The 12864-nt window shown below is 44.9% G+C and overlaps 2 protein-coding genes across 7 annotated transcripts in view; one reads left to right on the top strand and one right to left on the bottom strand.

The window, feature by feature from the left end:
* 3300002I08Rikl1 (RIKEN cDNA 3300002I08 gene like 1) overlaps nucleotides 1-12864 on the bottom strand; it is a 146713-nt gene that overhangs the window by 131307 nt on the left and 2542 nt on the right. Inside the window, exon 2 of one of the 3 annotated variants that reach the window (XM_063285046.1) lies at nucleotides 9896-10040. In XM_063285046.1, the coding sequence (XP_063141116.1) occupies nucleotides 9896-9904 (9 nt within the window). In that variant the 5' untranslated portion in view covers nucleotides 9905-10040. Of the gene's footprint in view, nucleotides 1-9895; nucleotides 10041-12864 lie in introns of those variants that run through there. The other 2 variants (XM_039106644.2, XM_039106646.2) reach the window with 2 other exon arrangements.
* Smokxl3 (sperm motility kinase x like 3) lies at nucleotides 1603-11457 on the top strand. Of its 4 annotated transcripts, XM_063285008.1 has the most exons (9): nucleotides 1611-1844; nucleotides 2267-2382; nucleotides 4869-4999; nucleotides 5981-6112; nucleotides 6389-8216; nucleotides 8783-9396; nucleotides 9508-9650; nucleotides 10263-10491; nucleotides 11299-11457. In XM_063285008.1, the coding sequence occupies exons 4-5, from the start codon at nucleotides 6100-6102 to the stop codon at nucleotides 8209-8211; spliced, it is 1836 nt and encodes a 611-aa protein (XP_063141078.1). In that variant the 5' UTR covers nucleotides 1611-1844; nucleotides 2267-2382; nucleotides 4869-4999; nucleotides 5981-6099; the 3' UTR covers nucleotides 8212-8216; nucleotides 8783-9396; nucleotides 9508-9650; nucleotides 10263-10491; nucleotides 11299-11457. The 4 variants fall into 4 exon arrangements, with proteins under 4 accessions (XP_063141079.1, XP_063141078.1, XP_063141077.1 ...); XM_063285009.1 differs by having other exon boundaries at nucleotides 1603-1744; nucleotides 8783-10491; XM_063285007.1 differs by having other exon boundaries at nucleotides 8783-10491.

The following is a 12864-nucleotide window of genomic DNA, read 5'->3' as shown; positions in this document are numbered from 1 at the left end:
TTAGTCATAAGGGAAATGCAAATCAAAACAACCCTGAGATTTCACCTCACACCAGTGAGAATGGCTAAGATCAAAAACTCAGGTGACAGCAGATGCTGGCGAGGATGTGGAGAAAGAGGAACACTCCTCCATTGTTGGTGGGATTGCAGACTGGTAAAACCATTCTGGAAATCAGTCTGGAGGTTCCTCAGAAAATTGGACATTGAACTGCCTGAGGATCCAGCTATACCTCTCTTGGGCATATACCCAAAAGATGCCTCAACATATAAAAAAGACACGTGCTCCACTATGTTCATCGCAGCCTTATTTATAATAGCCAGAAACTGGAAAGAACCCAGATGCCCTTCAACAGAGGAATGGATACAGAAAATGTGGTACATCTACACAATGGAATATTACTCAGCTATCAAAAACAACGAGTTTATGAAATTCGTAGGCAAATGGTTGGAACTGGAAAATATCATCCTGAGTGAGCTAACCCACTCACAGAAAGACATACATGGTATGCACTCATTGATAAGTGGCTATTAGCCCAAATGCTTGAATTACCCTAGATCCCTAGAACAAAGGAAACTCAAGACGGATGATCAAAATGTGAATGCTTCACTCCTTCTTTAAATGAGGAAAAAGAATACCCTTGGCAGGGAAGGGAGAGGCAAAGATTAAAACAGAGACTGAAGGAACACCCATTCAGAGCCTGCCCCACAGGTGGCCCATACATATACAGCCACCCAATTAGACAAGATGGATGAAGCAAAGAAGTGCAGACCGACAGGAGCCGGATGTAGATCGCTCCTGAGAGACACAGCCAGAATACAGCAAATACAGAGGCAAATGCCAGCAGCAAACCACTGAACTGAGAATAGGTCCCCCGTTGAAGGAATCAGAGAAAGAACTGGAAGAGCTTGAAGGTGCTCGAGACCCCAAAAGTACAACAATGTCAAGCAACCAGAGCTTCCAGGGACTAAGCCACTACCTAAAGACTATACATGGACTGACCCTGGACTCTGACCCCATAGGTAGCAATGAATATCCTAGTAAGAGCACCAGTGGAAGGGGAAGCCCTGGGTCCTGCTAAGACTGAACCCCCAGTGAACTAGACTATGCGGGGAGGGTGGCAATGGGGGGAGGTTTGGGAGGGGAACACCCACAAGGAAGGGGAGGGGGGAGGGTGATGTCTGTCCGGAAACCGGGTAAGGGAATAACACTTGAAATGTATATAAGAAATACTCAAGATAATAAAAAAAAATAAAATAATAATAAAAAAAATTGAAAAAAAAAAAAGGTTCAGGTGTTTTCTACTTGACCACACCCACATCCCTGAAGGTCAATGTGATTGCATCTAGGAAACACCATACCGCCAATTGCAGTTGAAGACAACGCTGATTGACAGGAAGAAAGAGCTGCATTACTCTCCCGTCTCCCATTGTTGGGCCCCTAGCCAAGGCCCAGGGACACCATGAGAAAAACAAACTTTATAATGGGCTGAGACAAATAATGTATACTAATATAAAAAAGCTTGAGACTATTCAGCTTAGGGTCATAAAGAGTCACTACCAGTCTCTGTATGACGACACCTATACGCTTTAGGAACTCCCATGATGGGACCTTCTAATTACCAGAGAAAAGGGGAGAGACCAGAACTTTTGGGTTCAGACTTCATCTTAGAGAACCTGACATTAGGTTGACCTAACAGGCCCGTACATAGCACCAGTTTCCAGGCACAAGAAATCTACACCTCCAGGTTACAAGGCTACCCTTGACGTTTTACTTCCTAACAACCACCAATCAGGAGGAAAACAGAAGTTAAGTTTATGGTTTGTCTCCCAGCACCAGCCAATACGGTAAAGGACATAATGGCCCCCACAATCAGGTGTACCAGGCTACTTAACCCCTTCTTCCCTCTATAAATGCTTGCCTGGAGCTGGGCTGGGGGCTCCATTTTCCCATCTGGCTGTGTCAGTGCTGCCGTGGTACCCAAGCTCAACTTTCAATAAGGAGACCCTAATGTGATTGCACCAGAATCAACTCCTTGGTGGGTTTTTTGGGGGGCGGTGCGGGGGGTTCACAGATGCTTCCTGGCACAGTAGGAGGACTGCCAGTCACTACTCAACAGCTGCAGACAGCTGCTTTGAGTTTATTCTTCTTAGCCTTTTTATACTCCACAGTACGGTAGGAAGCAAAGGCACAATGTAACAGAAACAATTGCGGAAATAAACATGGGCATCTGTTCCCATTCAAAAGTCTCCCTATTCCTTCCCCTCAGGAAAATAGAATCTTCAGCTCCTAGCCCTTCAGCCTTAAATGCAGATCCTATCACCATCCCATGGCTCTCAGGCCTGGAAATCTGCCCACAGGCTTGACCTGCCTTGACTCTGCCTGGTAAGTAGACTTTCTCTCTCTCCTTTCCCTGTTTTAGAGAAGTGGCAAACAACTTCCAACACCACAGCACAAATATACACACATGCATAACTAAGGCTATGTAACTGGCATTTTGTTTTGATGTATGTATGTATGCATGCATTTAGTTAAGTATTTATGTATTTATTTATCTATTTTGGTTTTTTGTGATAGAGGTTCTCTGTGTAACTGAGATCTGGCTGTCCTAGTCTCAATTTGTAGACCAGGACTGCTCCAAATCACAGAGACCCTCTGCCTCTGCCTCTGCCTCTTGAGTGTTCACATTTAAAGGATATGCTGTCATGCCCAGCCCACCTCATTTGATTTTAATGCTTTCTATTGATCAATATCACTAAATGTATGCTGAATTATTTGTTCAAATAGTTCCATTGGAAATGAATTACCTCAGTTCCTAGTACTCTTACTACAAAGAAAATGACCAAGTTATTTTTTCCTAAATGTATATCATATAGACAGTCGAATTTGTATGGTTGTCACAATTATTTGTGTTGCTTCCTTTTCACATCAAAATTAGTGAAGATGTAGTGCCCACGAGGACAACCTTCCACAAATCTTGTAAGTTTCCTCTGTATATAACAAATTGGATGTGATTATGGGCTTTTAAACCATGACAGATATGTGGAGACTGGATGACAGAATTATAGTGCCTACTTTGGCCATCTTCATGTAATGATCAAGGTCAGGTTGCCAGCATTGCATACCGTTGACATTTCCTACTAAGCCATCTCAATGATGCACAAATAAAATGAGCTCAAACATTGCATTAGTAAAATATTCTCTTCTTATCAGATGGCAAACAGCAAGTCACTTTTTGCTATTTCCATTTCCATAAGAAAAAGTATCCTGGTTTAGGGAGTAACATCCACAGGCAGGCAACAGGGTCAGTGACTTTCTCTGGTCTAGTTTCTAGGGATCCAGCCCACACACATACAGCCACCAAGCCAAGACAATATTGTGGAGGCCAAAAAGTGCATGCTGACAGGAGCCTGATATAGCTGTCTCATGAGAGGCTCTGCCAGAGCCTGACAAACACAGAGGCAGATGCTTGCAGCCAACTACTGAACTGAGAATGGAGTCCCCAATGGAAGAGTTAGAGAAAGGACTGAAGAAGCTGAAAGGGTTTGCAATCCCATAAGAACAACAACAATATCAACCAACCATACCACCTCAAAGTCTCAGGGACTAAACCACCATCCCATGAGTCAGAGGGATGGACCTATGGCTCTAGCTGCATATATAACACAGGATGGCCTTGGCAGGCATCAATGGGAGGAGAGGCCCTTGGTCCTGTCAAGGCTCAGTACATCAGTGTAGAGGAATGTCAGGGTGGGGAAGTGGAAGGGGATGGTTGTGTGGGTGGGGGTGCACAAAAGCAGGGGAAGTGGGGATGGGATAGAGGGTTTCTCCTGGGGAAATCTGGAAAGTGGATAATATTTGAAATGTAAATTTAAAAACAGCAAATGAAAGAAACATTTAAAAAACTTGAGGTACAGCAGCAGAAGCTGCCAAGGCCACTGCAGAATATCCTTCCGACATTTACTGAAGAGCTCCATGACTGTGCCCTAGAACCTAAGTCAAGCATCCTGTGGCCTGAAATGACTTCCCATCCTGAACAATGGACCATGTGTAGGAACAAACCGGGTGAAGCAAGCAATTAAACCAAAAAACAACCTGAGTAATCACTGAGCAAGAAAAGTCACCAGATCCTGAGCAGAAAAGCTACCCATCTCTGATCTCCATAAGATCAAGACATGAAATTCTAGCAATCCTGATCCTGGAAATGCCTACCCTTAGAAATCTCTGCCCACTAAGGAATCCAATGTAAGCCTTGACTGCTGTTCAATTTGCTCTTGCTTGTTCATGGAGCAGAGATGTTTCTTTCCCCCCAAATCCCCCATGTGAATTTTGCTGTAATTTTACACATCAGGGTGGAAACACACACTCAACCACACACAAACACAAAAGTGCACACACACACAGAGACAGATTGAGATTGAGAGAGACAGAGACAGAGAGAGACAGAGAGAGACAGAGAGAGGGGGACAGAGAGAGAGAAGAGAGAGACAGAGAGATCATATATATCTTGTTCTTTCCTGTCTGGAATCATCTAGATGTTTCCCAAAGCACCCCTATCTAAAACATTATTTTTCACAGGAGACTAATGCTCCAGTGAGGGGGGACCCCAACATTCTGAGCAAATTCCTCATACCCTGAATCTAAATGAACTCTCTGTCCCTTAAGGTGCCTCTTGTCTAGTCATTGGTCTCAGTAAAATGAACAGCAACAGGTAGAGCCCCTTGATGCTAAGAAGTAAGAAAAGTCACTGTGGGTTATGCCAGCTCTGAGTGGTCACTAATGCTGTGATATCACAGAGAGCCATTGTGAGAAATGACCAACAGCTGATCATATAACTCACTGTCTGGACTGTTTTGTGTCCTTCTGTACAGAGAGTGGTTTGGTGGACTGTGGGACTTGGAGATTGGTGGTCGGATTGAAATTGGAGGTCGGTGATTGGATTGGATTTGGATTTGGTGACTGGAGTTTGACATTGATCATCAGCTACACTTACACCCACAGGGTGAGTTGTTTCCTGCTGTTTTCTTTCCACAAGCTCAGAGTTTTAGTTTCCTGTTTATGGGACTTTATTCATCTGTAGGGTTTATTTACAGTTTTGCCTTCTTGATTTTTGTTTGTTTAATTTATTTCATTTTGCTTCCTGGATTAGCATCCATTCTGTTTTCCTCCTTTCTTCCTTCTTTCTCTCCTTTCGCCTTTTTTCTTTCTTTCTTCCAGTCTCTCTCATTAGTTTGGTTTGGTTTTCTTGTTCTTTGGAGACTGAGTTTCATTGTGTGACTTTGGCTAATCTGAACTTTCTCTGTAGACCAGGGCAGCCTAAGAGATTTGCCTGCCTTGCCTCCCGAGTGTTATGAAATGTGGGGACAAACCTAAGTGGCACCCTGCCTACCTGTCTAAGTTAGGGTCTTATTGCTGTGAACAGACACCATGACCAATGTAAGTTTTATAATGGACAACATATAATTGGGGATGGCTTACAGGTTCAGAGGTTCAGTCCATTATCACCAAGACAGGAGCATGGCAGCACTTAGGCAAGCATGGTACAGGAGGAGCTGAGTTCTACATCTTCACCCGAAGAAAGCCAGGAACAGACTGAGAGCTTCCCCAGGCATTAGGAAGAGGTTCTCCAAGCCCACCGCCATAGTGACACTCTTCCTCCAACAGGCCACACCTTCTAATAGTCCCACTCCCTGGGCCAGGCATATGCAAACCATCACACTGGCCAACATCCGTATTTCTTTTCCTGACATCTCTTGACTTTGTCACTTTCTGGTACTCTACAGCTCATCCTACCTCTTATCCTCCAGTCCTCTCATAGTTCCCCTTTCCTTTAACTCTGCCACCAACCACCAAGATACTGCATATCAGGAAAAATTTGTGGTATTTATCTCTGTTGGGCTGTGTTATTCCATACATAGCAGTGACCTCAAGGTGAATCCATTTTCAGAAAAAAAAATTGACAAATTTTCATTCTTATTCATAGGTGCTGTGCTACTCTTGCCCTCATCCCGTGTATATACTAGGGCAGCTTATATCCCTTACCTTTCTGGGTAAGGCTATCTTGATCAAGTGCAGCCTTTCACTCAGTGCTTTCCCTTCATAATGGACGTCTTAGGTAAGTTATTCAAAGGGTTGTCCTTTGAAATGGGGATCCTTGTTCTCCTGAGGAAAATGTTGTCTTCCATTGTCCTTGCTTTCTTTTTACTGTGAGCCTTCTTCCTTCTTTCCATCCACTGTGTTTGTCTTTGCTATGTTCTGGTTTCCCTGTGCCCTGGAGCCATAACCAGACTTTTTTTGAAGGTATCTCTGACAGTTAATTTTAGAATCTTAAGTAGTAAGTTTTCCTAGAAGTAATTCTAATTTGTTTCTCTGTCATCTTTACATGCTGTAGTTTCTGGGGACTCAGATGAAGATGAGCAAATTGTGATGAAGTCAGGGGAGCTTGAGGCCAGTGGCCACGAAGGGAACATCCTGGCACAGAATTACTATATACTGGGCACCCTAGATGAAGGGTCCTTCGCTCAAGTCAAGGTCGGTCTCCACCTTACGACCAAGACTCTTGTAGCCATCAAAATATTGAAAAGGGGCACAAGAATAGACTTCTTAGTAATCTCTGAGATTGACCTAATGACCTCACTATACCATAATCATATAATAAGTCTTCTCCAGATCATTGACACCGAGCGCAAAACTTTCCTTGTGATGGAATACGCAGCCCAGGGATCCCTGCGGAAACTCGTCAACAAGCGTGGGCATCTGGATGAGGAAGAGGCACGCAGCATATTTAGGGAGTTGTGCTTGGCCGTCAACTATATTCACAGTCAGAATATTGCCCACCGTGACATCAAGGCGGAGAATGTCCTATTAGATTGGGAGGGGCATGTGAAGCTTTCTGACTTTGGCTTAAGCAAAAGACTGACCTCTGGGGAAAAAGCCAAGGGCTTTTGTGGCACGGCACAATATTGTGCTCCTGAAGTGTTTGGTCACACACAATATGATATGCTCCCCGCCGATATATGGAGCATGGGAATTTTATTATATTACTTAGTTCTTGGAAATCTCCCATTTAGGGAGACAGTGCACAGCAAGATAAAGTATCAAATACTGTCCCGGAGCTGTTGGATACCATATCACCTCTCCCCACAGCTCCGAAACCTCTTGAAGAGATTAATGACAATAGACCCCACAATGAGACCATCTACAACAGAAATATTGGCCCACCCTTGGCTCTGCCATGATCAAGAGATATTGATCTCTTTAGGGGAAATCCCTAGATATCCTGAGTCCAACATTGCTTTTACCATGTTCCTAATGGGATTCAACATTCAAGAGCTCATAGATGCTTTGAGGGAAAGGAAATATAATGAAGCCATGGCTACATATCTTATTTTAAAAAAGAAATCACCCTGGCAGCCCCAATTTTATCATGATGGAGGGCAGAGTGGTACACTGGACCCTAGAGAAGCTGCCAACCTTTCTTGGCCTATAAGGAGAGTAACGAGTGCCCCTAGCCTTCCCGTGTTCACTTCGCACACATACTCTGAGGTGCCTGCAGGTGGAATAAGAGTCTGTAAGAGGAGGCACAGTTCACTTCCTACCCTTTCTTCACTTAAGACCAAATTCCTAGAAAACACTTCACCACTGCAGGTGCTTATGCCTCAAATCAGAAAGGGGACATGTAGAGAGAATGAGGGCAGCATCGATTCCACTGCTTCATCTCCAAGAGAAGGAAATGCAACAACACAAACAACAACGACGATGACAACGACGACGACAGAAACAACATCAACAACAATGACAATGATAACAACCACTACATCAGAAACCACTTCATTACTGTTCGCATCCTCACAAACCTCAACTTTTGAAAGCAGGCAACATGCAGTCAGTGAGAGCTCTGAGTCTCCAGACAGAAGTAGCAGCACATCCTCTTGGGGGTCCACAAACAGCAGCCCCTTCCCCAGTAAGAAGATCCAGGAAGAAAATACAGGCCCCGAATCATTGCAAGTGACCACATTGTCTTCCATAAACACAGACCAGAAGCAACTCAGAATGCAGTGCCAGGGTGTGCCCAGAGTCCCTCTGAGAAGGTCGGGATGGAAGGGCCTGAAGAAGAGGATTGGCAAAGCCCTAAGAACCTTGTGTTGTTGCCTCCCAGTGACAAATAACAAAATCATGGCAGCCAATGAAGAGAGCCGCAGAGATTCAGACTAAGACAAGTAGGTGGGGTGTGATGGGAAAGGATACACTCTCTAGTTCTTTCTTCCCTTGTCAGCATGCACATTGAGGGGTTTGGTGACATTGTAGCTATCATGCCAGAGTGAAAAGCCTATCCTGCCCTTCATCCTCTGAGGAGTCCTCCAAATCTTGAGCTACCTGTAGACAGCAGAAGACAGTGGCCCATTGCTAGGCAAGGATGCTGGAGAGGGATTCATGGAGCACGTGGGAAGAAGCAACCCGAGGGCCCATGTCAGCATAGGGAGAGCACAGAGAAGCATAAGTCCTACAAATCTGTGCTAAGATTTTTTGTCTGTTTAAAGTGCTGTAGGACCCTCTGTGTTCCCTGGAGGATGACAGCAGAGAGTGGCGAGGAGTCTGCTGAGGATGCAGACAGTAGCAGGGAGGATAGAGTCAGGATGGAATTTCAAGTGGCTGTGTGACAGTGGGACAGAGGTCCATGTTGCTGACTTAAACTAGAGCCACAATGTTGTTTTTCCCTGAAGTCTGAAGGAAGATTCTGGGAAGAAAGTCTGAGTGTTGTTCCTTCTGCCTATTCTCTGCACAGAGTTCCACCCTGGGCTGCAGTCCCAGAATAGCCATGGTCCAGTACAGTGCTTTTCATAGCACTCAGAAGCCCCTGGAAGAAACATCCATGCAGTACTGGTAATTAGCAAGAAAACGGAGAAGAAACACGAGACTCCAAAGAACCTTCAAGCACAGTGAGAGTGTCAGCCCTGCTGCCTGTCTTCTGGTGTACTTGTGAGCTGAGGAGACAGTGGTCCTGGAGGCACTCAGAGGACTATGTTCCATGTCTCCAAGAGATCTGTGTGAACTGGTTACAGGCAGCAACAGGACTGAGAAGCAGTGAAAGCGCATCTGGAGCAGAGAGGAGAATTCAGAGGGTGCAGAGACCGCTCAGCCCCACAGCTCTCTACTGCAGTCCTCCATAGCACAGTCACGACGAGATGGATCCTGAAGCCCTCACAAATCTACCAGCTCTAGTCACTTATTTTATATGGTGCACTCAAATTTGAGTCATTTGATAGGTATTCTTTACATTCTATACACACACGCGCACACACATACACACACACACACACACACACACACACACACACACACACACACACACACAAATGCGTTTTATTTGAAATGGAGAGAATCCCCATTCCAAACCAGGTAATTTCATAATTTGAATGATTCTGCCTTCTGGAAACATTTCTCCAAATCAGCTTTCTCTTTTCTCCACTCCCTTCTGACACTTTAACTACCTATTGTACTGCTTTCTAGGAGTCATCGGAAGCCAGTATGGGTCTTGTTCCCCACTTTGGGCAAGGGCACCTAGCCATGTGCTAAGTGAGGCTTACCTATGGTCTGTCTTTTGAGGCGATCCAAGGTGAGGTCTGAAGTGCTTGAGTCCAGAGAAGGTGCTGGTAAGAAATATTGCGAGATGGGGTGGGGCAGGGATATGTTGATGGTAAAACAGATGAGATCCCCTGATATGACAGTGTGGAGTTTCCTCTGATTGGCCCATGGTGACTTGCCCCATTTCCACCAAGTACAAAGACACAGGGACCGCCAATTGTGTTAAGGAGGAACTGGATTTCTCTATCCTCTGGCCCCACTCTCTATTGCAAACTATTTGTTGTATATTGATCATTGTTACCACAGAACTTACTCTTGGCATGCTCAGATCCTTGCTACCTCTGCCACCCCTGCTGCTGCTTCTGCTTCTGCTTCTGCTTCTGGTGCTTCTGCTTCATTGTTTTATCCATTGCAGGCTGGGAAGGGCCAGGAGCTTCTGGAGCCTCATGCTCAGGAAACTGCAGAAAACACCAGTAATGTCACTCAACACAGAATAACCCTTGCAGCCAGCAGCACCTGCAGGGACTTGGGAAAGGCTATACCTTTTTGAGCAAAGAAAACCTGGGTGGAAGAGAGGCACACAGTTGGCGCTTCTTGGCTCAGGCCATCTGGGAAGGGACGGCCATTTACAGATTCACAACTGGCCTTTTCTAATTCTTTGAATAACTCCTTATTTTCAGATCTCTTTCAGGGAAGAGGCTCCTGTTGATTGATACAGATGTAGGGCAAAGGCAGACCCACAAGTGCATGGGTCAAGAAGTACAAGAAAAGAAAGATATGTTCTGATTCCAGGAGCATATAGCACCTTATCCTGACCAGGGTGGTGAGAGAACACTATCTGAGGCAGCTTGAAGAACTTCCTCACTGGGAACAGTTCCTTTCTGTTCTGGCAAGATCCAAGTGACCAGGGTAAGGTCTTCTCATGTCCCATCCAACTATCGCCTCCACTCCTGTACGAATGGGACAAGGAGAGATAGTGGGGGCTGTTGCAGTAAAAAATGAAAAAGGGTGGAACAGTTCACATGAGTGCCCTAGTGCTCTGGCTAATTCAGTCTTCAGGAGGCCATTGGAACTGACACTAATTTATCTGAGTCTCCACGCTGCCCCCAAGTACTTTCTGACCTGCTGTCCATGAGCTGTTCCTTCCATTTTGGTACACTGGCAAGCCGCCCTACCCTCACTCGCAGCTCTCTTGGCAAGTTGCCACTATGCCAGCCATACATATCCCAATTCTGTGGCAGGCCCGGTGTATCCCACCACCATATACTCTCTTGCACTCAACTAAGTTACCCCAAGAATGAACAGACCACACAATGTCCTCTGATCCAATAGTTAAGATATAATTTGCCATCTAGACAACATGAAATCCTGTACACACCCATCCCTTAAGAATAGTTATAACAACCTTTATCCATGAGCAGAGAAAATTCTTAATATCAGCTGCCATGTTCTCTCAGTTTTCCCTTCTCACTCCGTCCCTCTCTTGTCTTCTCCCTCCCTTCTAAAATCTGTTTTGGCCTCCCTTCTTGTCTAATGACAGGCCTCGTTTTGTCTTCTGTCACCTGCATAATGACATCAACCAACAGGGGGCTCTTTATGTTGGTACCACCCACAGCAGTGACATCACCACATGCATGCAGAACTGATCAGTTTTCAAAGGACCCAGAGTTTGAAAGCTGTGTGTTTATTTATGTGTGGTTTCTTTTTTCTATTTAGGCCTTGTGTGTCTGGGTGAAGATCAGCCACCCAGGATATGGACAGAGAGCTGGGCACCATGCTGTACCTGCAACAGAAGTGTGACCCACACAACAACCTGTAATAAAACTTTCTGCAAAGGAATGATGATTTCTTTTAAAATAAATGTTATCTGCTTAAGTTGCCCAATGCCACCACTAATTTTTAATATACCATCTCAGCATACGAGTAGACTTGGTGAACTGAACCCATGTAATTGATGAGAATCCACCACATTCATTGCCTGCAGTGTATCTCCTGACTTCTTGCTCTCCACTGGTTCATTTCCATTTTTATGTCAACATCTTCCAATCATTTTAGCATCTCTTTTTAGGTTGTTCTATTCAATATTTTCCTGGTTTTTTTTAATTGGGTATTTTTAATTTACATTTCAAATGTTATCCCCTTCCCAGTTTCTCTTCCATAAACCCCCTATCCTACCCCCTTCCCCCTTCTTCTATGAGGGTATTCCCCGACCCAACCACACACCCCTTCCCACCTCCCTGCCCTGACATTCCCCTACACTAGCTTAGCAGGACCAAGGGCTTCGCCTCCCATTTGTGTCCAACAGGGCCATCCTCTGCTGCATATGCAGCTGGAGCCATGGGTCTGTCCATGTGTACCCTTTGGATGGTGGTTTAGTCCCTGGGGGCTCTGGTTGGTTGGTATTGTTCTGATGGGGTTGCAAACCCCTTCAGCTCTTTCAGTCCTTTCTCTAACTCTTCCAATAGGGTCCCCATTCCCAGTTCAATGTTTTGCTGCTAGCATTCGCTTCTGTATTTGTCACAAGCCTCTCAGGAGACAGCTGTATGAGGCTCCTGTCAGCATGTACTTCTTTGGATTTGGTGGCTGAATGGGCTTGATCTCCAGGTGGGGCAGGCACCAAATGGCCATTCCTTCAGTCTCTGCTCCAAACTTTGTCTCCATATCTCCTCCTATGAATATTTTTGTTCTCCCTTCTAAGAAGGACTGAAGCATCTGCTCTTTGGTCATTCTTTTTCTTGAGGTTCCTATGGTCTGTGGATTGTATTTTGGGTAGTTCTAGCTTTTAGGCTAATATCCACGTATCAGTGAGTGCATATCATGTGTGGTTTTTTTTTTGATTGGGTTACCTCATTTGGGATGATATTTTCTAGTTACATCCATTTGCCTAAAAATTTCATGAAGTCATTGTTTTTGATAGCTGAGTAGTACTCCATTGTGTAAATGTACCATATTTTCTGTATCCATTCCTCTGTTGAAGGACATCTGGGTTCTTTTCCAGCTTCTTGCTATTATAAAAAGAGGTTGCTATGAACATAGTGGAGCATGTGTCCTTGTTATAGGTTGGAGCACCTTTTGAGTATATGCCCAGGAGTGGTATAGCTGGGTCTCAGGTAGTACTATATCCAATTTTCTGAGGAACCTCCATACTGACTTCCAGAGTGGTTGCACCAGCTTGCAATCCCACCAATTATGGAGGAGTGTTTCTATTTCTCCACACCCTTGCTGGCATCTGTTGTCACCTGAGTTTTTGATCTTAGCCATTCTGACTGGTGTGAGGTGGAA

Source organism: Rattus norvegicus, chromosome 3, assembly GCF_036323735.1.
Source record: "Rattus norvegicus strain BN/NHsdMcwi chromosome 3, GRCr8, whole genome shotgun sequence".
NCBI classification, from domain to species: domain Eukaryota; kingdom Metazoa; phylum Chordata; class Mammalia; order Rodentia; family Muridae; genus Rattus; species Rattus norvegicus.
Note: the sequence above shows the minus strand (reverse complement) of the source record. Positions and strands in the feature narration are given on the sequence as shown.